This window comes from Ictalurus punctatus, chromosome 2, assembly GCF_001660625.3.
Source record: "Ictalurus punctatus breed USDA103 chromosome 2, Coco_2.0, whole genome shotgun sequence".
Lineage (NCBI taxonomy): Eukaryota > Metazoa > Chordata > Actinopteri > Siluriformes > Ictaluridae > Ictalurus > Ictalurus punctatus.
Window position 1 is genome coordinate 23,079,647 of NC_030417.2, and position 26,776 is coordinate 23,106,422.

Genomic DNA, 26,776 nt, shown 5'->3' on the forward strand with positions numbered 1-26,776 from the left:
TTTTTTTGTTGTTGTTTTTTTTAATCTAAATCACAGTTTCCTTGCTGAATGGTTACCTGTTTTAAAATTCAGCACCATCATAAAACACAACAGGGTTGAGATGGTCCCTTATTTTTTTTACAAGGAACTCTTTCATTTTCTCCATGCCACCAAACAAGTGCTGCCATATGGACAATATAAACCTCCTCAATGGCAAGTTTAAATGTAATCCCTAACTGAAATTTAAATCTGAGTTTAAAGTGATGGAGCAACAAGATTAATCAAGGTTTATTGTGAAATTAAATCCAGGATTAAAGTGATGGTTTAAATGTAAACCTTCTTATTTTAAACAAGGTTTAAAGTTTGGTGCAACAGAATTAGATTAAATTAGATTAGATAAACCTTGATTTAATCTAGATTTAAGATTAATCCTTATTGGTAAAACCCACCTTAATATTCTTTTTAAGGGATGTACTGATCCAATGTTGAGTATACATATCAAGGCCCATACTTGCATGACTCAGCACAGATCTTGCATTGAACACTGGACAACACTTACATTAAAGTGTGCCACCATCACACTTCTGATATTTTAAAGAATGTGGCAACAAAAGCTGTCAGAGAGTCAGATTATTAAGACATTGTTGCAGCACCTTGTCCTTATCAATTCCAGCAGGTAATTTCTCCTCATTTGAAATGAATCTGAGAAAGGAATCTTCATATTTATTGTTCAAAGAGCTCTATGTTTAGCATGCTTCTCTGCTATTAGAACTGATAAATACCCACCTCAATAGCAGTTCTCCAATAGTAAATATATTCATTCGATGCAAAAAAGCAAATAAGTTCAAGGGCAGTTTTTTTTCTCCTGGATGGATTCCTTCTTTGAAAGAGAACTTATTTCTGCAATTTTAAACCAACCAACAAACATTGTTAGCATTGTTACATGTGAAAATTCCTTTTGAGTGTGTAATGATAACCACTTGCTGAGCCCTTAGGTATATAGGTACTCCTGATCACTGAAACTGGACAGTTGAAGATTGGGAAAAGACCAATTTTCTTTTCAATTTTCACCTGTTCCATTTTGGTGAGCCTGCACCTACTGTAGACTCAGATTCTTGTTCTTGGCGGGCAGGAGTTTAACACGATGTGTTATTCTTTTGTTGTAGCCCACCCACCTCAACGTTCAAATGTTTAATGTGTTCTGAGATGCTTTTCTGCTCACCATGGCTGTAAAGAGTGGTTACTTAGAGTTACTATAGCCTTTCTGTCAGGTGGAATCAGTCTGGCCATTCTCCTCTGACCTCTCTCATCAACAAGGTGCTACCACCCACAGAACTGTCACTCAATGTTTTTCCCCCACACTATTCTGTGTAAACTTTTATGCATGAAAATCCCAGGAGATCACCATTCTGAAAGACTCAATCCAGCCCTTCTGCAGTACCAAAACTCATGCACAATCACTGAGATAACATTTTCCTCAATCTCAAGTTTGATGTGAACATGAAGCCCTTGCCCTGCACCTGTACGAGTTTATGCATTGTGTTGCTGCCACATGATTGGCTGACTTGATAAGTGCATGAATGAGCAGTTGTACAGGTTTTCCTTATAAAGTGGCTGGTGAGTGTATTTTGGTCAAGGTTTAGTATATAAAAAGACTATTACAAATACACCAATTCAGATTTTTCTGTTTTCAATACAATCACAACATGGTGTCAGAATTTCCATCCTGTGTTCAATGCATGAAATCCAATACCCATACTCAGCAATGGATTGGTACATCCCTATAAACAGCCCCTTAAATGGTCTTTTATTTCAATGCAATGACAAGAAAAGAGCTATTATCCATTCAGTAGAAGTTGGTGGGGCGAACTGCTTTCTCTTACCCCAGAGAAGAACTAATGCATTTCCTCTCTTAAATGTTTTTCTCTCATTTGTGGCTGCTCAGTTAAGGGTGCAGGGGCTCAAGGGACCAGTGCTGAGGGGTCTGGGGAGGTGAAGACATTGTCTTTTGCAGGCGCAAGCTGAATTTTTATGAATCACCAGGAAGAACGCTGACAAATCAGGGCTGATTACTTGCAGAGGAGAGACATCACACCCACAGGAAAATACAAAGCGCTGAGTGAGGTTGTTGAGTGTAGAGGGAGAGAGAGAGAGAGAGAGAGAGAGAGAGAGAGAGAGAGACAGTTAGAAGCAGCCTTGTGAAAAATGCACCCTCGACACATTTGGAGGTGCTCAGAAAGAGGAGTGGGATGAAAAACCCTGATCTCAGCAAGGACCACAACCAAGGCACCAATTAAAGAGCTATGAAGTTCAACTAACATAACCAGAGCCATCATTTTCCTACTTTCAGACTCTTTCACTTTCTTGTAAATCTCAGAGACAATTTAGGACTGTCGAGGTCTAAAGCTATACAAATAATCATGAAACTGTAAATATACATTCGCTGGCCACTTTATTAGGAACACATGTACACTTGCTCATTCATGCAGTTTTCTAATCAGCCAATCATCTGGCAGCAGCACAATGCATAAAGCCATGCAGATGCAGGTCAAGAGCTTCAGTTGAGGTACACTTCGAACATCAGAACGAAGAAAAAGGGTGATCTGTGACTTTAATCACGGCATGGTTGTTGGTATCAGTTGGTCTGCTTTGAGTATTTAAAAAACTGCTGATCTCCTGGGATTTTCACACACATCAGAGTCTCTAGAGTTTGCACAGAATTGGGTGAAAACCAAAAACACTGAATGAGCGACAGTTCTGTGGTTGGAAACATCAGGAAAATGGCCAGATTGGTTCGAGCTGCCAGGAAGGGTATAGTAATTAATGTAATCACTTTTTACAACCGCGGTGAGCAGAAAAGCATTTCAGCATGTACAAAACATTACTTTTGCAGAAAGTGCAGGATGCAGAAGACCACATTGGGTTCCAGTCCTGTCAACCACAATAAGGAATCTGAGCACAGACTCAGCCAAACTGGACAGTTGAAGCGTAAAAAAAAAAAAAAATCACCTGGTCTTTTTCCAAGCTTCGACTGTCCAGTTTCTGGGGGTCTGTGCTCATAATAGCCTCAGATTCCTGTTCTTGGTTGACAGGAGTGGAACCCAATATGGTCTTCTACTGTTATAGCTCATCCACCTCAGGGTTTGATGTATTGTACATTCTAAGATGCTTTTCTGCTCACCACAGTTGTAAAGAGATATTATTTTAGTGACAGCTCAGACCAGTTTGGTCATCCTCCTCTGATCTCTCTCATCAACAAGGTGCTTCAGCCTGCAGACCCTCTGCTCACAGGATGTTTTTTGCACAATTCTGTGAAAACTCATGAGACTGTTGTGTGTGAAATTCCCAGGAGATCAGCAGTTTATGAAATACTCATACCAGCCCATCTGTTACCAAGAATGATGCCACAGTTAAAGTCACAGAGATCACATATTCCCCCATTGTGATGTTTGATTTGAACATTATCTGAAGCTCTTGACTAGTATCTGCATGATTTTATGCACTGTGCTGCTGCCACATGATTGGCTGAGTGGATAACTGCATAAATAAACACGTGTTCCTATTAAAGTGGACAGTGAGTGTATGTCATCAATACTAAGCTATCAGGACTGCTGTAGCCTTGGACCTTTGTCAGGAGTTAATAATTGTGCCTCCAAGTGTCCTTTAAAAACACACGACCCTGGACCTGTACTATCTTACATATAAATCTTATAGTCACTACTTGACATTTCAAAATCACCTGGATGAATGAAAATCCTTATAGGCACATATTCTCTTGTTATCCTTGTGTCCAATTATGTAAACTAGATAAATATTGATATCAGAACATATTGCTATGAACACCTTGGATGACGTCTGGGGGACTCCTGTGTGCCCCAGTGTTGTCACATTATAAAAGTTGTTTAATAAAGCTTTCAAAGAAGTAATAAAGACCATGCTAAATTATCATGCTGATCTTTTGGTGCTCAAACAAGTAAAATGATTTGAACTGCATTCAGAGGCAGTAAAAATATGAGACTAATCAGCAGCAATCATCCTGAAATCAACATAGCCTAACTTTTTTTTTTCCTCTGTTGCAACCTTGTCAGCTGCTAAGCTTCAGAAACCAGTTCTACATGAATAATTTCAGAACTCCAAGAAAACTCAGCTTGCTAATTAAGACGGACCATCAGCAATCGCTTAGGCAACTTTCTGTATTTAATTTCATGCATGATCCGTACCTGATATTAATGTGAAATCCAGCCCTCCCCTTTCTGTACATCCATCAGATGCTGAAGGAACAAAAAAAAAAAACAACAACTCACATACACACACCAGCAATGACATTCGAATCTAATCATCTCCCCCTTCAGTAGACTGAAGTCAATTATCAAACAAGCTGCGTGTGTTGAGCGCCATTTAACTGCGAATTAAAAATCAGGCTCTGCTGATGCCTGCCGGGGTAAGGGAGGAAGGCTGGCATCAATTTATGTTTCGAAGTAAACACTAAGTGCTAGAAAGGCAGGGAAGCCATCAAGTAGCAGGTATTCAGAGCGTGAAATAAGAGTGATAGAAAGAGAGGGAGGAAATTATACAATCGTTTCGCATGGTAGAAAAAGGGAGCAATGATGGCCCATTATCGGGGAATCAAATAAAATTTGTATCTCCCTCATTCATTACAGGTGAAACTGACGGGAGTGTAAATGTCAGGGTACCACCAGTATTGTTTATTTGCAAATGAGAGTTTTTAGACATAACAGGTTCCACAGGTACAGCATTCACACACAAGCTGTGTGGGTGAAGGGGATTAGTTGTTTGAGGCACAGACTTTCAAGGAGGGGCTTTGTTTGAGAAGACATTTCTTTTTCCTGTGAAAATTGGCACACATGCCTTATTCAATAATGACCTTTGGGTCCAACATCAAACATTTGATATAGTTATAAAAGATCAGTTAAAAAAAAATTCGTAGTAGCTAGTGCCCTCCACATAAGAAAGAGACCCTTTCCTTTTAGAGACCAAATGAAGACTTGAACCTTCTGCATATATGCCTGAAATTAGTGGGAGTCACTCCTTTAATATCTAGCTGCTGTTTTAAAGTAAAGGTGCAAGAGTCTTGCTGGTAATAAAATGCTGAACTAGCCAACGTAACCTAGTGCATTGTGATAACCTCCAGATTCTCAAGTGCAGTGAGATATGAGGCTTTTACAACACCTTTTTTTAATATTCTGCCTCAAGCAACGGATTGAGAGCAAACAGACCTGGCAAAGAAATCTCTGCTTTCAACCCACACGCTGGCAAAATGGTCTACATGTACCACAGCTCTACTTTGAGGAGAAAAGTACATTTGGTTAGCCACAATAAACTGCGATCACATATTACTTTGGGAAGCTCAGCTACTCCACTATTTTATTCTTGATCGGCTTTAGTGCTATATTTTATGTGCAGAAAATGCCAAACCTTCTGAGATTAGTAGAACAACAGTCATAGGCATAGCTGTTTTCACAAATTGTCTCTAAGATATCTTGTATCTTAAAGAGTATCTGTAAGATACAATTTAATAGCATTTAATCAGATTAAAAGTGGGAGAGCTTGGAAAAACTGTCCTCCAAACAGCAAGATTTAGGATAAATGCTGGCTTGTCAATGTATATGTTTCTTAATTATGAAGAATGGGAAAATGTAAAACTGTTAAAATAATATACGTCTTATGCCGTTATTAATTATAGCCTAATTATAAAGAGTCTTAGGCAAATAACCTTCAAACACACAGAAATAATATATCAATCACATACACATGTGGTAAGAAAATGGTTCTTAAAATTGTTCTAAAAGCCATTAATCACTTCCTTCAGTAGTAAGTAATTTATTAATAATAAATGACACTAACAGCTTGGGACTTGAAAGGTTCCAAAATGTTAAGAAACGGTTTCATGATTTTTTTAAATTTTTTTTTTAAACTGAACCTATAACATTATATAAATTATAAGCAAATCACTTCACAAATGCTGCAAAATTGTTAAAGAGAACAGAAGGAAAATGAACACAAGTGAAGCATCCTTGCAAATCCAGCATCTGCAGCTAAAGCACATACGACTCCACAGGGCGAAGCACTGAAAGTCCACACTTGCAGTGAGTTTCATCATCAACATCTCCCTCCCAACACCCCCTTAAAATTCTTTTTCTTTCACTTTTTTTTTTCTTCCTCTTCATGGCTTTAGCTCTAGGCTCTCCCAATTCTCTATGCAGATTGCTTTTGAGGACATGCCCCACCCCCTCTAAACAAACACAATATCTCAAGGACTCTCTGTGGTCTAGTAACTTATAAACATGCTGCAACAGCCATCCAAGATATATTCTCTGTGAGCTCAACTCTTTCTCCTGGTTTCATCAACTCCCCCCCGCACATCCCCCCACCCCTTATCTATCTGCCTGAGCACACCTTATCCAATGAGCATCAAGAAACTGGAACAACATATAGGCCTATACACACATGATGCAATAGGATTGGTCAAAAGGCAGCCACTTGGATCCGATGGACCATAAATCTCTCAGCCAATGCCCAACATCTATTCAAACCCCCTACCCCCCACCTCCCTCAAATCCAAGTCCACACACACACACACACACACACACTTCGTTTTCTAGCCACACCACCCCCTGCTGCACGTCGAAGGCCCTCATCTGTTCTTGTTACCTTCTGTGGCAGGAGAAAGAGAAATTACGGAACATGGCCCAGGCCTTCTGACACAAAAGGGTGTCCTTAAAAATGCAAGCATAATACGAGTATGCAGCTGATCTGAGATGAAAGGGCCATTTTATGACTTCCGTGCATCTTGATTTTGGTGCTCAGTTTGAATGATCTTGTTATTCATCACTGGACTGTGAAAGGCACCATTATTTAGACCACAATGCTATGATGGCACCATGGGTTACAAACAATTCCCTTATTTCCTGTCAGGGTCAAAATGTGTAGAGTAAAGCTTAATGTGTGTGTTCCTGAGCTTTTAAGTGCGGCCACAAGCTCAAAATAGATTATATTCATCTTAATTGAGAGGGATGCAAAGTGATGGGAGTTAATGCAGCTACTGAGAGTCTGTGGTCACCAGAGAGAGAGAAAGAGAGAGAGAGAGAGAGAGAGAGAGAGAGAGAGAGAGAGAGAGAGAGAGAGAGAGAGAGAGAGAGAGGCTGCTGCTCTTAAATGTTTTATGATTATCATATTCCTAAGAGTAAACACAGACTCAGTGGACAAAAAAGGGACATGATGCCCATCGTTATAGTAACCTTCAGTACCCTGTCACTTTTGATTTACAACAGGAAGCATGTGAATGTGGCATGAACGTAATCGTTTAGGAAAAGGAAGGACGCATAGTAACTAAAAATCCAAATGCATTCTAACAGGTCTTCTCCATTTGTTTATAAAACGAAGCCAGTAGCGCGTGACCACACACAATCAGCCGCTTGTACAAATCGAGGGAAAATAAAGCACCAGGTCGCACCAAATATTCACCATATACACTGAGCTGATCGATAACGGTCGAATCGCAGGCTTTGAGACAGCTGATAGACATCGATCCCCCTCGTTAATTCCTGATCGTTATGATGAATCAGCAAACGGAACAAAAACAAAAAAAGAAGGAGAAGCTCGCAGCCTCTGAAACAATGGAAACCGATCGGAGTGTAAATCGCTGATTAACCTTCAGCTGATCACATCGGGAAGAACGGAAAACGCCATGGCAATATCTGACACAACTACCCGTGTCCTTTCCCCCCCACCCACCCCACACAGACACACAGACACACACACACACCATTATCTGACAAACACCTGATTACAGCAGCTACCGGTCAAGCTCAGCTTTCTGTATTTTTACCCCGAATAAAGCAAGAGGCAGCCTACCTGATGGCGCTCTTTATAAACAGGAGCGTCGATTGGATTTGATGAAACAGCAGCGCTCGTGTGCTGCGCGTGTGCATGAGCTAGCAAACTAACGCGCCGATCCGGTTACACATTTCTCTCGACCACGAGCCCCCTAGCTGTCACTACACACGCTCGTGATTTCGATTCCAGAGCAGATGCACTTCGCCGCCTCCCGCCCGCTCGCGCTGAACGAATGGATAAAGGGAATCCCCCGCAACCTCCTGCAACTGCTACAGTACCCAGCTCCGTAAATCCTGTCGCTTCCAAACGGAAGCGCTTCGTTTAGGGATGAATCAGCTACATTTAGTGAAGCAGGTGGAACGCGCGCGCGGCAGCTGGGTATAGACGGCAGCGCGCGTGCACACTCAGCAGTTAACAATGCGCCGCGTCTTCTTCTGCTTCTTCTTTCGATGTGCGACTTGGTTTGACTCACCCGCGTGAGAGAAGATGCTCCAGTAGTCTGACTCCCGGCTCTGGGGAGAAATGGGAGACACCGGGTCCGCTCGGGATGCCAAGCGCGTGCATATGATGTGTTGTCTTGTCTTTTTTTCTTCTTCTTTCTTTCTTTCTTTCTTTTGTTTTTTTTTTTTATGGAGACCCGTTGTTGTCCCTCTTGCTGCTTTCCCTTTCTCTTGTTTCGACGCCAGACGTCATATGATGTTTGGTCACGTGGGTTCATTCATGAAAGACTATACGCACCCGGCTAATTTAAAGGAGTGAATAGTAGAGCAAACGGACACCAGACCGTTCACATCAGTCAGTTCATGCTGTCATTGCGTGGTGGAAATACGGAAGCCGTGCAGTGTTGCGTTCATACTAGAGAGTGGAATTTCTGTTAGGCTAAGCAAATGTGAATCAGCATGCTTTTCTGAAGTGCCTTGTTGTTCGGTCGAGACTTAAAACTTGAATGTGAAAAATCATGGTATTCACAGCATCGAAATACATTCACCGGCCATTTTAATAGGAACAGCTGTGCACCTGTTCATTCATCCAATTATCCAATCAGCCAATCGTGTGGCAGCAGCGCGTGAGCTTCATGATTTGATGCACTGAGTTGCTGCTAAATCATTGTCTGATTGCATAACTGCATGAATGAGCATGTGTACAGGTGTTCCTATTGAGTGTAATACAACAACACATCTGTATTTATTTGTTTTAAATGAACCTATATGAATAGGATGAACTCAGGTGCATACTGGGACATAAAGTAGCCTAAATTGGGGCAGTTTGAAGTATGAAGTTGACCTGGTAAGTGAAAGGTAAAACTTGTGTTCACCCCTTGCAGTGGAATTGCTTGATAAAAATAATATGACTTAATTCATATATAAGGGGTTGTGGTTATCATTAAACATAAATTTGACCTCAAAAATCTTCGCTTAGGAAAAATGTGGGTTTTTTTTCATAATGTTATAATATTGTCTTGGTTATTTTTATATTTTATATATTTATAACGCACACATAGAATGTGCTACTGTAACAAAATAGCATACAATTAGTTCAAATCATATTAAAACCACTGACAGGTGAAGTTAATAACACTGATTATCTCATTACAGTGGCACCTGTCATTACAGTGGCACCTCTCATTTTACTCATTGATTACTTTCTGCCTAATATATCCCATATTAGGCAGAAAGTAATCAATGAGTAAAATGAGAGAAAATGGGCAAGCATAAGGATCTGGGCAACTTTGACAAGGGCCAAATTGTGATGGCTGGTCAACTGGGTCAGAGCATCTCCAAAACGTCAGGTCTTGTGGGATGTTCCTGGTATGCAGTGCTTAGTACCTACAAAAAGTGGTCCAAGGAAGGACTACCAGTGAACAGGCGGTAGGGTCATGAGCATCCAAGGCTAGCCCATCTGGTCCAATCCCACAGAAGAGCTTCTGCAGCAAACATTCCTGAAGAAGGTAATGCTGGCTATGATAGAAAGGTGTCAGAACATCGTAGTTTGCTGTGGATGGGGCTGCGTAGCAGCAGACCAGTCAGCGTGCCCATGCTGACCCCTATCCACCGCCAAAAGCACCTACAGTGGGTACACAAGCATCAGAACTGGACCATGGAGCAATGGAAGAAGTTGGGCTGGTCTGATTAATCATGTTTTCTTTTACATAATGTGGATGGCTGAATCACCTGGGGAAGAGATGGCACCAGGATGCACTATGGGAAGAAGGCAAGCTGGCAGAGGCAGTGTGATGCTCTGGGCTATGTTCTGCTCGGAAACCTTGTTAATTTGGCACGTACCACCTACCTAAACATTGTTGCAGACCAAGTACACCCCTTCATGGCAGCAGTGTTCCCTAATGGCAGTGGCCTCTTTCAGCAGGATAATGCTCCCTGTCACACTGCAAAAATTGTTCAGTAATGCTTTGAGGAACATGACAAATAGTTCAAGATGTTGACTTGGCCTCCAAATTCCCCAGACCTCAATCCAATCGAGCATCTGTGGGACATGCTGGACAAACAAGTCTGATCCATGGAGGCCCCACTTTGCAGCTCACAGGACTTAAAGGATCTGATGCTAATGTCTTGGTGCCTTTTGAACTTTATACATTTTATATACATATTTATTTTATAAACATATTTAATATTTTATTTTCCAGATATTCCATGATTGATTTTCCATGGACATGGTTTGGTAATTTAGTACAGTGCAGTTTTGGTTAATTGGGACAGACTTAAAATACAATAAGTGGAGAGAGTAAAAGTGAATTATTATAATGGATGCATGAATCAATGCATGAAGCATAGGGATAACGTAAACTGGGAAATAGAGAAAGATACTTAGGCCTAAAACTTAGTGTGCAGAGAGATTTTTACTGTGTACTATATCCATTTAATTTTTGATATTGATGGGAAGGTTTTTTAAAATCATGTATTATGCTGATTTCAGTGGGAATTTTTTAACTGTGCTTTTTACTTAATCTGTTTATACTGATTTTTAATTTAATTTAATTTAATTTGTATTTATTTATTTATTATTTAATTTATTGTTTGTTTTTAGAAAATACTGGTTATTAATTTGGAAAATACTGAAGATTTTCTGAACCATGTTAATGTTGCCAATGCAGTAAGAAATGAATTATACAAAGTTACTTAGGCCAACATTTTTAATATTTAGTAAATTTTAGTCTGCAGTGTTACTACAATATTAAAATAGGTTGATGAATTTGGAGATGTTTTTCAAGCCCCGTTATTGAAGTTTGATTTATTTAATGATCTGGTAAGTTTGACTACATTCACTTGTGCAAAAGTCTGTTTTGTGTGGTTGAGTTTTCACATACTTACATAAATTTAGTTTTGGATATCTCTTATACCTATTGAACCTTGAAATTAAATGTGTATTCTTTTGATCATTAGTCAAAAAACAAACAAACATGCTTTTTAGACCTTAGCAAATAGACCTACATTCAACCATTCATTCTTTTTAGTAAAATGATTTTTATTTTTTTTTTTCATATGTAAAATAAGAAAATAAATGAATGTCACCATTAGCTGCACAAAAAAGAAACACACACATTTTATAAAATTATGCTAAAAAGGCTTAATATAAAAATGAATATAATATAATATAAAAATGAAGAGTACATAAATCAGATTTCCTTTATATTCTTTTGCATAAGCTTAATATTTGACTACATCCTGTTTCGGAAGGACATTCAACACTAAAAATAAACTAACACAATGCAAATTTTAAATTGTACTTTATTACAGTACATCAAATACGTAACTATTCTGCAATAAAACTACGTTATCTACTCCTTAATACAAAATCTATATTTTAATTAGGCTATACAAAAGATAATCCTATGTTTCCAGTATAAATGCTGCATTTCTGAGGGTTACCCATCATGTCTCAAGACAGAAGTCCAGGAAACATCCTTAAAAAAAATATTTGTTGAACATCATTGATATATATGGTCACCAATATCAAACAATCCATTTTGCAGAATGCTCATAAAAAGTAAACATTTTAAGAAGGAAGAGTATTGCAGTCATGATAAGCTTATATCTTAATATGGGGTAAAGCATTAATGACCAACACTGTCAGCAAGGCTACAAGTAAAGAACAACACAACTGTATCAACAGACAGAAGAAGCACACATTATCATACATGTACACTGACAGACACTTTAATCCTAGCAATCTTTTCAAATCTGTTGCTGAATAGTTGATGGTTAAGTTCTTTGTTCAAGGGCCCAATCATGGCTCTCTCACAACGCTAAAATGCAGAATCTTCATCAAAACGTATGACTCATTTCCACATCTCATTTTAAAGAACACTAAAAGGCTCTTTGTTTTCCATGCATCATGGAATTGAAGTAAAACATTCTTGACTAGATACTGATATTAAAATATTACCAAAATTCCATGGCCATTATTAAGAGTTCAGTTTGCATGGATGTCATTTTGTTTGCTAAAACATTCTAATTCACTGAATATAAGGATATTTCTGTAATGAGTTTGTTAATTTCTTTCCGTTTTTCAGCGAACCGTAGCCTCTCGTTGGGTTAGAATTTCACTACTTTCTTTCTGTGACGTTGTATGCTACAGGACCTCTGAATGTAAAGCCTAGATAGAAGGTGACATTCTCATTGCCATGGGGCACTGAGTGTACATAAAGAGGATGAACCGGGAACTTTTTCATCTTCGGGCCCTCAAGGTACACAGTTCCATCCTCAGTCCAGCCAGTCACACGTTTGAGCACTCCAGCAATTTCTGGGGTTTTCCACAATTCCCCTCTGAACCATTTCATACGCTTTTCTGAAACTGTTGGAAGTTTTGTGAGACTTTCAATCTTACTCTTGTGGACAAATTTATCATATCCAACTCCATTTCCCAGGAAGAAGTGGGTGTAAATCCTCCTCCTTCTGTGAGGGATATCCTTCATTTTGGTCCAGTATGTTTGCTGGAGGAATCTGAGGGTAGACAAAACGATTTCATATTTGTCTTCCTTTTCACGATCAGTGTCATGCTCCTCTGGCCAAAACAACAAGACGCATAAAAACAGAGCACTTGACAGGCATCTTGATTTGTCATGAGGGAAAAGGTGGCTGAGTTTTTGCAGATCACTTAGGGCAGCCAGTTTAGGTGACCTGGCTGAGACTGCACTTAAAGCAAAATGTGATGCTATGTAGTTGACCAGATCTATTTGATGCATTTTGGCACACATGGGATTCTTTGGATATAGTGAAATTATGTCCTCCAAAATTTTGACCTTGTCCTTTTCTTTCTGGTCAAGGATGGAAAAGACTGTTGTGATGTTTCCCCCACCAAGCCTGTAAATAATCATGCGTTTAATGAAAGGAGTCATATTAGCTGGATTAGATTGAAATTGACTAGGCACTGTGCTGAGGGAAGCCTCGCTGAAAAACTTGCCATAAACAGAAGACTTGGTTACCAACCAATGCTTTGGGTGAGTTACTGTCATCTCACAGCTTACAGAGGTTTCTTCCTCATCTGTATTTAAGTCTGTCTGGAAATAACTCAAATCTTCTGATACCCACTCCAATGCTCCCCGCATTGTGGCCTGAAGTTGTTTTATTTTGCAGTGAAAGTGTTCCCATGGTTTTTCAACCTCTTGGGGTATGTGGTCTGTGAGAAGATATTTCAGACATTCAGAACGACCATCATACTTGTTTGAAAACACTTGAAGTGAAGAAATTAACTTCAACAAGCTGCATCCCACTTCTACAACTGCAAAGAATCCTGAATTGTTCATTGATTCAGTATCTGCAACTGCTGCCTTCTCACATTCTTGGAAGCATTCAATGGCTTTAAGTGCTGTTTCAATTGCATCTGCTGTGTTCTCTGCTGTTTTGCGAGTCTTTTCCATGGCTTTGCATTTCGTTGTGAACCATCTTCTGTACACCTGGCCTTTGGTGTCAAGAATGTAGGAGTTGTTAGGCATTTTTTGTGCTGCAATGTCTGCCCAACGTACTGCATCTTCAAACCTCTCATGTCTATAACTGAGACGAGCTAGTTGCTGAGCAAATAATGCATCCTTGTTGAATCTTTTGTATGCTTCATTGAGAAGCTCAATTGCTTTTTCTGGCTTTTCATTTTCTCTTACATGTTCAATGAGGGGAGAGAAAAAGCTGTCCGATTCATCACCTTTGCTAATCCTGTAGCGTCTCATGAACAATGCACGAAGGAACTTCATGTAATCTTCTTTCCCAAATCTGTGTTCAAAGAGTACATCATTGTGGAGAAGATCAAGTGCAAGGTCACTTTGTTGTTGTCTGTCAACTGTCAAAAGCTGATGGAGAATTTCCTTTGCAACAAGTGGATGAATGATTCTGATTGATTTAATGTGGGTCCTTTCATCTCTCAAGTGTATAAAGACCAGTTTAGCCTGCTCACTCAGACAACCCTCAAATGCATGTTGTCGAAATCTCTCCACGTGGATGGATAAAGGAAGAAGGGCTTCACAATGTGACTGAGAAATGAAAGAGTTCTGAACATAGGTGTTGAGCAGAGCTACATAGCGAGTGAGTTGAGTAACGACAGATGCATGATCAATGTCTTGTAGTAAATGCCTTACAAATTGCTTTACATATTCGGCAATGATCTGATGTTCAAATTCCTCACTCATCAAAATGAATGTCAGGATGAACTCTGGCTGGAACTGTCGCTCGAGTTTTCGCCGTTTACCTGCAAATTGTCTTTTCTCTTCTACTGAAAGTTTGTGAGTCACTGAGACATTTAGTAGGGGTGACCCCTTACACAGTTTCTCTGGAGTGTAGGATCGTCTACAGCTGAGAAGAATGAAGCATGGTATTCCCTGTGCAATTTTCTTGGTGTAGACAGCTACTTCTAATTCATTCTTCAAGTCTTCCAAATACTCTTTGTCACAATCCTCAACAAGTAAGAGTACAGGTAAGCATTTCTGTGGATCCTTTTCCTCATACTCCCGAAGTTTAACAGCATGTTCTGCAACTGTGCCAGCAGAGTAAGATGATTTCACCACTGCACACCTTAGCTCCTTTCTTTGGTTCCAAAGAACCTGCCTTGCTACTGTACTTCCACCACTGCCCGGATGATGGTATATATTGATGTTATCAATGGGCATCTGATCCAAACTCCATTTTAGAATGTCCCGCAGACGACTGGTCACTTCATGGTAAGCATCTCTTCGAATCATCTCCCCAACAAACTTTTTCTCTGCGAGCCAAAAGTTCATCCATGTCACTTTTCCTCCAAGGAAAAACTGTCTCTCAATTTCTTCTTTCTCTGAGTCAATAAACTCGGGACTGGTGTCGTCACACTGGTTGACACCTAAAATCTCCAAGGAACACATCCTTTCCTCCTCACATGTATCAAGACAGCATTCCCCTTTGACATAAACAGCTAAGTGCTTGGTTGCACGGGTGGTGTTTGTCTGGACTCTCTGGAGAGTTGCATTGATGTGGCTCATTTTCATCCCTATGACACTTGAAAAGTTTACAGTTTCATTGTCACAGGATCCAAGAGCAAATGCCTCCCATTTTTGAAAGTTCTCCACTGATTCTGAGATGCATATGATGTCTTCATGACCCTCCATGTCAGTGAAAAACTCATAAAATGTGTTCAGAAGAGGTGTCTCAACAGGAGAGGTGAGAAGGAAGATCACAAGAAATGTTCCTTTGGGTAAGATATCCTTGCAGATCACTGAAACACAATCCTTGAGGAATGTCCTCCTTGTTTTAGACCAAGTATTTTCATCACAAGGAATCTCATTACCTTTGAAATCACTTCGTCCATTACAAAATATCCAACTTATTTGTTCAAACAAATGGAGGTGGCTCTCAAATTCTCTGATGCTCATGCCACTTGGAATTTTGTAGTTTTGCATGAAATGAAGGTTCACTGCGTGGTGCTTAACATATTCATGACATAACCCAGACACCATGGAATCTGGGTCAAAGTCAAAAACACAGAATATTTTCATGTTTAGTAAGAAACCAATGTGGTTTAGATCTTCCTTTGGAAACTTGTTTGTGACAAGTATGTACCATTTCTCCTTTTCCATTAGTTTCTTCCCACTTGTTACAAGCATGATGAGTTTTCTTCCAAGGTCTTGGCAAAGGCCTGGGCTTGTGAAACAGTGTGCTTGCTCTGCTTCTTCTCTTTGAGCATCTCTGACATGGACTACTTGGTAAAATTCATTTGTTTCAACAACTGGTTCTGTTTTGGAGCCAACTCTGCGATAAATTGTTCCTTTTTCATATTCAACTTTATTGGACTTCTCTTTGAAGTTGGGCAAGCGGACAGAAAAAACCCTATTCCGCACGATGCTCACGGAAGGTACAATGTCAACTTCAACTACATAGTGTCGATCTGTGCTATTTGGGTCAACTACCAGAATGAACTCAGGTGGTCGAATACACTGCCTTACAAGCTCACTGTCAGAGGTTGAGAAACTCCTTTCGATGTGGTCCAGCGCATCAACATACATGTCCTTTTCCTTAATGGGAATGCCAATGATTTCACCATGCACATAGCCAGAATTTTCCCGACTGTCCATTATACCAAAGTGTATTGTGCCATTTGATCTAATGTTTATGCATCCCATGGCAAATTTTAAAACTTCCTTTGCCAGCTTTGCTTGAAGTCTTTGGCGGTCTAAAGTAGCAGCAGTAGTAAATGCCTTGTACTCATGACATGGTGTTATAAGATCAATGATACCTGTTTCAGGGTGAAGAACATTGTGCTTCACATATGTATAGTCAATACCTGTTTTACCAAAAGGTCGTGGCTTTGAATCCCTTTTTGTTGTTGGAACAATCAAAGAATCCTCTTTCTCTCCTTTTTGTGGAGTGCTTGTTATTGAGATAGTCTTGGTGGATGTTGCTCCTTGATCATCGTTTTCAGCAGTCCTTTCAGGTGTATTATTCTTCTGCTTTTGAGCCTTTTGTAAAGTATTAACTAACTCATTTCTTTTCTTAATTATCAGAAGTGCTGGGCCAGATTTCATTCCAGTCTCTTTTTTCAGAAATTCCTCTGTGAGTTCAAGGAGTATTTGGCCATCTACTTCCTCTTCATTAAGTTTTTTAATGTAATTTTCTTTCACTCCTATTGAGGTTAACCAGTTGCTTACCATGGACTCTGTCCATTTTTCAACTGGAGTGCTGTAAAGGTCTTCTGTAGGGAAATAATAAATCAAATCACAACAAGGTCTGACCAAAATCTTTTTCCAAAGAAATGCTTATTCTGAAATCTTAATACTTGCCCATTATCTCTTCTGCACAGTCAGTGTGCTCCAAGATTCACCTCAAGGCACCTAAAATATAATATATAGATAATATACAGTTACATAATATATTATACAAAAAATATACAGTATAATTGGTTATATTAAATAGGTATCTTTTAAAATTTTGGTGTGACACAGTAGTAGACTATATCCATGCTTAATCCTGATTAATGATCAGTCTATCAGCTAGATGCTTGTATTATGAACAATTCATTTCATCGTATTGTTCATTAGTTTAAGTGAACTGGAGTTTTTGAGTTTTGGGTTGTTATTAAATATACATGTCAGCAAAACTAAGAGATTTGTTTTTCATTACTTTTTCATATTTTTTCTTGTTGCTCTTACTTGTAGAACAATGGGCCTCATTTATCAAGCTGGTTACGAATGGATTTATTTGTAAATTGATCATAGGAGTATTTACATTTGGTAATTTGGTATTAATTAAAATGTTGTAATTTCAGAAAACCTTTTGTATACTCCTAGGTGTGTAACTAATGTAAACCTCAACTGAACTGCTTCAAATCAAATAATTTGCATGGATTATTGCTCGCTTTTATATACAGTTTAAATTGCTATTCGTTTACATGTCCAGCACTCAGCAGGCACATAACAAAACCCTACAATCATGTTAAAAACCTTGTATTAAGAGTGGTGGTAGCTCAGTGGTTAAGATGTTGTCCTTCTGAGTGGAAGGTTATGAGTTCAAGTCCCAACAATGCCAACCTGCCACTACTGGGCTGTTGAGCAAGGCCCTTAACCCTGAACTGGATGAATGAACAGTAACTCTGGATAAGGGGGTCTGCCACATGCTGTAAATGTTGTACTATAATTATGTGCACAAATGTAATGAACATTTTGTGAAACCCAGTCATTTCATATCAATGGCATTAATTAAATAAATAGAAAATATGAAAAAAGAAAGCAAGCCAACACAAATCAATAAATTAGGACAAATAAGACCAGTCATTCAATTACAGTCCTGCCAGGATTTTGTGATTGCAGAAATTAATGCAACATCATGCGAACGCCACAAAATTCAGAGGAGTTTGCAATTTTTCTAAATTACAGCAGATTTTCTGCTTTGGGCCAACATGTATGATGTGTTTGTCTAATTTATCACCAAACGTCACTGAGAAAGACAATGCGATACAATATCATGCAATTGCAATTTCGTTAATTCAACTACAGTGGTGCTTGAAAGTTTGTGAATTTTCTGTATAGAATTTTCTGCATATCTGCATAAATATAATGTAAAACATCATCAGATTTTCACAAGTCCTTGAATTAGATAAAGAGAACCCAATTAAACAAATGAGACAAAAACATTATACTTGGTTGTTTATTTATTGAGGAAATTGATCCAATATTACATACCTTTGAGTTGCAAAAGTATGTGAACCTCTAGGACTAGCAGTTAATTGGAAGGAAAACAACATGACAAACTATGATCTAAACAGAAAATGGATGGTAGCTAAAAATACAGCAGCACTAAATAAACCTAATTCTGCAAAACTGCATAAAACATCAGTCTTGCATCACTGGGCATGTTATATTTGTCATCACCATTGCCTTCCACAACATCAGATTCATTAATGCAATTTTCCAAATTATTGAATAGATTGTGTGCATTGAACATGCCAAGTATGCAGCAACAGGAACATGAGATGAAAATGGTTTTGCCATTTGCTCAGTTTATAAAAACGGGTGTACATTTTATGTGTTCAAGCACAGACAAACAAATACTTGTTTGTTGCACCAAAAAAGTGTCCGGCGCTGCATGCCTTGCATTCTATGCCAAAGATTGACCAGAGGAAAGGAGCATGGCTTGTTGCATTGAAGTTAATACACCCCCAAAGAAAGTACGTGTGCTCTTATCATTTTGCGGACAAACCCCGATCCGGGTCTGTATCTAGGATATGAACCCTCACCGGTTACCAAGCAGCGAAAGCTAATTACCCAAGATGGGTGTTTAGCCTGGCTAACTTTCTGACTGGGCTCTGCATCTGCTTTCAAAACAATATAGTCGCCCTGTTTCCTGTACAAAACCTGGTTTGTTTTATTGCTGTGCAGGTAATTATATGCTTCTGTGCTTTTGTAATTTCAGATTTCCTCCCCATCAACGCCTTCAGAGAAAACGACATAGTTAATTATATCAATGTAGCAAACCTCGGGCCTTAGCTTCAAGTTTAACATCACATTATCAGCTAGGAACATACGCTAATCTGAGTGGAGACTGGAAATGTAAAACAGGCTTCTGGTGTGAGCCATTTGAGACGTCTGCATTCAGGAAAAAGGTGGATAGTAAGTAACGTTTACATGTTTAATTTACTATTAAAATTATAGCGCACAAAATTTCCCACTTTCTTATCTTCTCATCTGATTTGTATGGATATATTAGAGAACAGAGAGAAATTATGTAAAACACCACAGGGAAGAGAATCACTTTTTAGTACTTTTATGGGTAGACAAACATAAAACAACATAAAAACAACTTTTTCCATAGAGTGGCAGGACGTTACAATGCAAACACAGTTTGACTGTTACATGTTCACACTCAGGTTTTTGAACAAACGTGTATTATTGAAGAAATGTTTGTCAAATGGTGGTAGTAGGGAAGAAAAGGCCAGCTATAAGACTAAACCGCACACAAAACTGTGTGGAAAACATTTTTGTTGTTTTTGTTCTTGATGATGATGTTGGTGTTTTCTCATTTCCTCATTAGTAAGTCGCTTTAGATAAAAGCATCTGCTAAATGGAAAAAATGTAAATGGGTGTGTGTGTGTGTGTGTGTGTGTGTGTAGAATCATCACACACTAGCAACAGTGACCTCTATGGGTAAAAAAACGCCAGATCAGCAAAGAAACAAACAAACAAACAAAAAGAATAGTACTACTGTATAACTAATCATTTAAATAGCTTTAAAAAGGGCTTTCTTCCCTTTAGTGTCTCTAAATATATATATATAAACTGAACACATCTGATATCACAGCATTAATTGTAGCCCATTGAAAGACAAAACAAATCCTAAAATGGTCTTTTCTGTTCATTATGATACGCTTAGCAGTTATAACAGAGAAACTAGACAACAGACAATGCACTATCCGTCCAATTACATAATCGCTCTGTCTGTTTCACTCACTGCACAGGATTTTTAAATATATATATATTATATATATATACCTAATTATAATTCACAGACTATTACACATGTCAAATCATTTTACATGTATTTCTAATATTTTCCACTAAATTGGCCACATGCGCATTTGTGAAGAATAGCTTGGTTTTCCGTAAGGAAGTGTTTTTTTTTTTTTGTTTTTTTTTTTTTTTTTTTAAAGGTACAAAGCTAACTGCGAGATCTGCCAAGTTAACTTTCTCCACAAAAGCTTTGCAGTAGTTTTACAGATAACGGGGAAAAACGTACTTACTGCAGGTAATAAACTGCGGCGGTTGTTTTTAATGGCGACGTACATTTTCTTCATAAACTCCGACCCCTCTTCCGGTCCATTTGGAGCTGAAACTGTCCGACGGGAGAAAACTTGTTATTCCGTCTCACAGTTACATCGCATCACAATCCCACCTTCATCAACAGATTTCTGCGTTTTCTGTAGTTTGATGTAATCTTGTAATGGCGAAGATGAAGGGAGCAAGCTGTATCACGTTTAAGTCCCGCCCTTTACAAAGCGCACTCGAAACTCAAGAAGCAGACTTTCATTTACGTGAAAGTGAAAGTTATTGGCGAAGTGTAACAAGCCTTGAGCTAACCTGCTTCCTCACACCTCCAGGGTTGAGGGTTTGATTCCCACCTCCTCCCTGTGTGTTTTCTCCGGGTACTCCGGTTTCCTCCCCCAGTCCAAAGACATGTATTGTAGGCTGATTGGCGTGTCCAAAGTGTCCGTAGTGTATGAATGGGTGTGTGAATGTGTGTGTGCCCTGTGATGGATTGGCACCCCATCCAGGGTGTACCCCACCTTCTGCCCAATGCTCCCTGGGATAGGCTCCAGATTCCCCATAACCCAGTAGGATAAGCGGTATATGGTATGGATGGTTGTTTTAATCAGGCAGGTGAACATACCAGAAACATTGTTTTCAGTAGGTAATAATAGGGTATATTGTGAGCTATTTATTAGTTAATCAGTTGCTAGGTAGATTAGTTGCTGTAGCCACCTGAATGGGGTCTGAGGCTCCAGGTGTTCTGGAAATAATAGGGGTCTGTCAACTTTGATATATATTATTAGATATTAATATATTATTGCTGGTTATTATTTAGTTATTGACTAAATGACTGGTCACCAAACTGAGTGGATAAATAAATAAATAAATAACCTTTAAACAAGCATAAATTATGTCAGTTTGAATGTACTGCAATTTACTAAAAGTAGTAGCAGTATTGGATGGCATGGTGGTGCAGAGGGTAGTACTGCCACCTCACAACTCCAGGATTTGAAGTTCAATACTGAGCTTGGATTCATTCAATTCAATTCAATTTTATTTGTATAGCGCTTTTAATAATGGACACTGTCACAAAGCAGCTTTATGGAAATATGTCAATTAAAAATTTATAAATGAGCAAGCCAGAGCGAAGAGTGGCAAGGTAAAACTCCCTGAGATAATATAAGGAAGAGGAACCAGACTCAAAAGATGACCCTTCCTCATCTTGGTGACAATGAATAGTACAATTATAAATAGTTCCCTTCTATAACTGTGTACTACATGGTCAAAAAGTGCAATTGCGTAATCAGGAAATTCATTATAGTTTTCAGATGAAGTTTCTTTTTTTTTTTTGAAGCTATCAATTGTTCACTGATTGAGACTTGAGTGCAAAACTGTTTGTGGCTATTGCAGTCCAAAGGTTTGTAAATGGTACAATCGTCAGTAAACTCATTGATCTTTAGACTGTCCTTGTGAGGTCATCATCAGCAACAGTGATTTTCAAGTGATGAGAACTCAATTAGAAGTTGGGCATCAGGGAGGATCAGACAGGTCCAGTGAGCAGAAGCGGTGTAACGTGTAACTCGTGTAGGATTACTGTCTGTGAAGAGCTTCACATCTTCTCCCTGCTTTTGTGTGCATTTTTGTGTGCATAAGTTCACCCAGAGGTACTATATTGGAAAAAGCAGTGGCCCTAGAACTGGAATAAGTTTGACCATACTGAAATATTGAGGATGCTTTACTACCTCTACAAGTAATTCAGCAACCACTGATGCAGCATTCCACTGCTGCATCTGAATGTTAGGGCCCATGGTACATAGGCCGTGTACGGTCTTCAGTGAAAATTGCTCTGCAAATGGTGTTTATCTTCCAAGATCATAGGATCTTGGCCTTTCTTCAGGGCTTGCTGAACAACAACAAGTTGCAGTCTACCTTGAGGGTGCATGTGGAAGGTATGACAACACACCGCAGCAGCATAGAGGTCATCTCTCTGGGGTTCTATAGACTTATTACTGGTATTCTACAGGGTGCGAGGCACCACCTTCTCCCACTATGCCCTGCAATGGACACCCCCCTTGCGTTGTCTTCGGAAACGGCCTTCCTGCTAGCAATCACTTTAGATAAGAAGGTTGAGCATTGTATGCTCTGGCAATAAGCTTGCTTTATATGAATTTGTAACCAAATATCTCTGAAGTTTGTAGCCTTCAGTGATAGTGAGCCAGCAAAACACTGCTTGATGCATGTCTTGTACAATTTTATTTGCAGCAGGTGGCAGGCATTAGATGTTTAGATAACCTGGTTTCTAAACGTTGGTTTACATTTATGGAAAAATGACTGCATATTGAAATCTGTTGTGATTTTTTTCTGTCATCACCTGAGGTTATTTGTTGGTTTATACAAGTTGGTGAGGACCACACAGTTGTTATTTTGGCCCTGATAAATAAAAACAGAAAATTGAAGGAGGCTGTACGTTCTTTTCCCCGAGAATGTATAGCCAGACTTGCACTGGTTCAGTTTCAGACATTAGGTTGAAAATGCTTTATTTAGGAGTTTAGCATTGTACAATAGCAGCTTTTAACAATAATAATAATAAAAAAGATTTAATCATGTTCTTGGAATTCTTTCAACTTGTGTAAAATAAAAATAAAAATTAAATAAATTAATATACCCCATGGACATTCACAAACAAATTTGTACATATAAAGTTAAATGTGTGGCTATTGTTCCCATTTAATGCATTAAAACCGGGAGAATATGGTCTACAATTAATTTTGGACCTGCATTCACTTAATCTGTGCTTGAAAGTGGCCCAAGTATGCATACATTCAATGGCAGGGGAGAGAATGAGAACTAATTTGACTACTTGATCTATATTCTTTAGACCTGATAACCGTTTTTGTAAAAGTCACATATAAAAATTTCTGTCTAAAATGTTTTAACGGCCATAGATAAAATGAAAAAGAACATTTGATTTATGTATGTATTACAGTTATGTAATGTGTCAACATATAAACTGTACAACATAATTTGCCACGACAGCTGATAAGCTATGATGATAAAAACGGAAATACATATCATAATATGAATATTCCAGTTCCCTTTGGATACAACTGAGGTCAGCAGCAGCATAGCAACAGGCAGGATCGGTTATCTTCCCCTGACTTCACACAGCCAAGACACAGAACAGTGGGTTTAAAAAGGCACACTGGCCACACTGACCGATTATCACCAATCAAGATATGTAAAAAAATATAAATTTTATTATATTATATTATATAATATAATATAATATTATATATATATATATATATATATATATATATATATATATATATATATATATATATATATATATATATATATATATATATATATAAGGAAGGTCTCTGACTGACTAATCACTGACATTACACAGTAGAATAACTCTTGGCAACTTTAAGAGATCAATACAAATAGTCCTCACCTCATGCATGTGCAAGCATCACAGTTTCAGCCTTTACAAAAGAGTTGTTATAATAATAATAAAAAAAAATCTTCAGCTTCTTATTATAATACCATGGTCCAAATACCAGGATCAAATCCAGTCTAGCCTAGCTTCACCAGGAACTAGGCAGCTCTGAAAAGAGCCATTTTCTCTTAAATGGGTAAGGCACTTTGAGATGGGATGGCACCTCACGTAAGTAACACAGCTCGGGCACTGCAGGCCTGGACTGTACCAACTCAGAGAGATGTGTCCATTCAGAATAGAAAAACCACCGACCCCATTCTTCTACAGCGCAGTGTCTTCTTGTCTGGATGGCATGGAGAAGGCATTTTGCTCCTGCTGCACATGTTCAGTGTGTACAGGCAATATTGGAGAATCTGACGGTGGGGAAAAATTTGCGTCTAATGGCAGTTCTGTGGGTTCTGAATGTGTGGCTGTAGATGGGACGTCTTGACTTGGCTCTGGAGGTTTGGGCTCAGGCTGTGTGTTAATGGTCCGTGAAGGCAGCTCTGAGCTGTGGTAGTAGGGCAGAAATGGGCGCTCGTGGGCACACAACCGCATGGCTATGTGTGTGTGAAGCAGCAGCTGGGGAAAGCGGGACGTGAAGTAGGAGATAAAGTCATCTGGAATAGAGCCCAGTGTCTCCCTAACCTCCTCAGGTAACTCACGGTAATGGTGCTTCTGTTGAAGAAAAGAAAAAAAAGAGCAAAATTTGCTTAAGAGGAATGTGTTAATGATGAGTCTTAATTGGTCACATATACATTACAGCACAGTGAAATTCTTTTTTTTCTTCGCATATCCCAACGTTAGGAGGTTGGGGTCAGAGAGCAGGGTCAACCGTGATATGGCACCCATGGAGCAGAGAGGGCCTTGCTCAAGGGCCTAATGTACAGTGCATTGCAAAAGTATTCACCCCCTTGGCATTTTTCCCATTTTGTTGCATTACAATCTGTAATTTAAATCGATTTTTATTTGGATTTCATGTAATGGACACAAAATAGTCCAAATTGGTGAAATGAAATGGAAAAAGGAAGAAAAAAAAAATTAAAAAGCCGTACACTCCACATAGCTGGGCTTTATGGAAGAGTGGAGAGAAAAAAAGCCATTGCTTAAAGAAAAAAAAAATAAGCAAACACATTTGCTGTTCACCAAAAGGCACGTGGGAGACTCCCCAAACATATGGAAGAAGGTACTTTGGTCAGATGAGACTAAAATTGAGCTTTTTGGCCATCACGGAAAAATGCTATGCCTGGCACAAACTCAACACCTCATCACCATGAGAACACCAACCCCACAGTGAAGCATGGTGGTGGCAGCATTATGACATGGGGATGTTTTCCCCATCGGCAGTGACTGGGAAACTGGTCAGAATTGAAGGAATGATGGATGGTACTAAATACAGGGAAATTCTTGAAGGAAACTTGTTTGAAACGGAGGTTCACATTCCAGCAGGACAATGGTTGCTAAAGCAACACTCAAGTGGTTTAAGGGGAAACATTTAAATGTCTTGGAATGTCCTAGTCAAAGCCCAGACCTCAATCTAATTGAGAATCTGTGATATGACTTAAAGACTGCTGTACATCAGCAGAACCCATCCAACTTGAAGGAGCAGTTTTGCCTTGAAGAAAGGGTAAAAATCCCAGTGGCTAGATGTGCCAAGCTTATAGAGACGTACCCCAAGAGACTTGCAGCTGTAATTGCTGCAAAAGGTGGCTATACAAAGTATTGACTTTGGAGGAGGTGAATAGTTATGCACATTCAAGTTTTCTGTTTTTTTTTTCCTTATTTCTTGTTTGTTTCACAATAAAAAATATTTTGCATCTTCAAAGTGGTAGGCATTTTGTGTAAATCAAATGATACAAACCCCCCAAAAATTCATTTTAATTCCAGGTTGTAAGGCAACAAAATATGAAAAATGCCAAGAGGGGTGAATAATTTCACAAGGCACTGTTAAGTGGTGATAAAAGCTACCTTGATAAAAGTTACAGTTACAGGAAATAAATAATGTTATGCAAATAAACACAATTGCATTCTCAATTGTGTGCTGTTAGCCATGAACGAATTTTTCAAAGATTCCTTTACTCTGAAATTAAAAATGACAAATAATGTATTTACACAGGAGTGATAAAAAGCAATAAACTAAAGGAAAACAATTATTCTGCTTGTTTTTTGCTTGTACACACGAACAGTGGAAATGCAGGTCCCCAGTAGGTATGTAAAAGCAGACTCGCCTTGTTTCTCATGGCACGCAGAAGATCTCGAACAGAGCCGCCTTTGTAGGAGCGAAATTTGCGGAGATCTGTAAAAGGAATGCTACGATAAGTTTACGATAAAATATTTTCACAGGAAAGATTCTGCAAATACCAGCAAAGACGAGTCTACTAAAGACTTATTGTGGACAGATACATATTTACAATTAATTCATGTAATATCATTTCATTTATCAAGACTAAAGCAATGCACAGGGGTAGGAAGTACCATGCATAACTAGAAATGCCTAAGCTCAAACCCACACCTGTTTGTAAAGGCACTGTTATATGCTCCCTCCAGTCTCCTTTCACCACGACCCACCCTCCTCTTTCCAACTGCCTCACGATTGGTCCATCTAGTGGCTCCTTCTCTATCCGGTCACTCACGTCCTAGGAGAAAGAGATGGCCTAATGTCATGCATTGGGTTTACATTCCAATGAGTGCCATAAAATATCAATATTCATAGCACCAGATCTTCTGTATTAACAAATCAGTAATCT

At 38.9% G+C, this 26,776-nt stretch overlaps 3 protein-coding genes across 5 annotated transcripts in view; all 3 read right to left on the reverse strand.

The window, feature by feature from the left end:
* mafga (v-maf avian musculoaponeurotic fibrosarcoma oncogene homolog Ga) overlaps window positions 1–9,526 on the reverse strand; it is a 22,672-nt gene extending 13,146 nt beyond the window's left edge. For both annotated transcript variants that reach the window (XM_053674071.1, XM_053674070.1), the window contains exon 1: window positions 7,855–9,526. In XM_053674071.1, the coding sequence (XP_053530046.1) occupies window positions 7,855–7,931 (77 nt within the window). In that variant the 5' untranslated portion in view covers window positions 7,932–9,526. The remainder of the gene's footprint in view (window positions 1–7,854) is intronic.
* Window positions 9,527–11,561: 2,035 nt separating this feature from the next.
* Window positions 11,562–20,962, reverse strand: samd9l (sterile alpha motif domain containing 9 like). 2 transcript variants are annotated; one of them, XM_053674062.1, is made up of 3 exons: window positions 20,539–20,962; window positions 17,087–17,137; window positions 11,562–16,995 (listed from the first exon to the last, which is right to left on the reverse strand). In XM_053674062.1, the coding sequence occupies exons 2-3, from the start codon at window positions 17,088–17,090 to the stop codon at window positions 12,398–12,400; spliced, it is 4,602 nt and encodes a 1,533-aa protein (XP_053530037.1). In that variant the 5' UTR covers window positions 17,091–17,137; window positions 20,539–20,962; the 3' UTR covers window positions 11,562–12,397. The 2 variants fall into 2 exon arrangements, with proteins under 2 accessions (XP_053530037.1, XP_017346953.1); XM_017491464.3 differs by having other exon boundaries at window positions 11,562–16,998; window positions 20,539–20,960.
* Window positions 20,963–23,065: 2,103 nt separating this feature from the next.
* ern1 (endoplasmic reticulum to nucleus signaling 1) overlaps window positions 23,066–26,776 on the reverse strand; it is a 33,460-nt gene continuing 29,749 nt past the window's right edge. The window contains exons 20-22 of the mRNA XM_017491506.3: window positions 26,542–26,665; window positions 26,258–26,325; window positions 23,066–24,707 (exon numbers count right to left, since the gene is read on the reverse strand). Coding sequence (XP_017346995.2) covers window positions 24,312–24,707; window positions 26,258–26,325; window positions 26,542–26,665 — 588 coding nt within the window. The 3' untranslated portion in view covers window positions 23,066–24,311. The remainder of the gene's footprint in view (window positions 24,708–26,257; window positions 26,326–26,541; window positions 26,666–26,776) is intronic.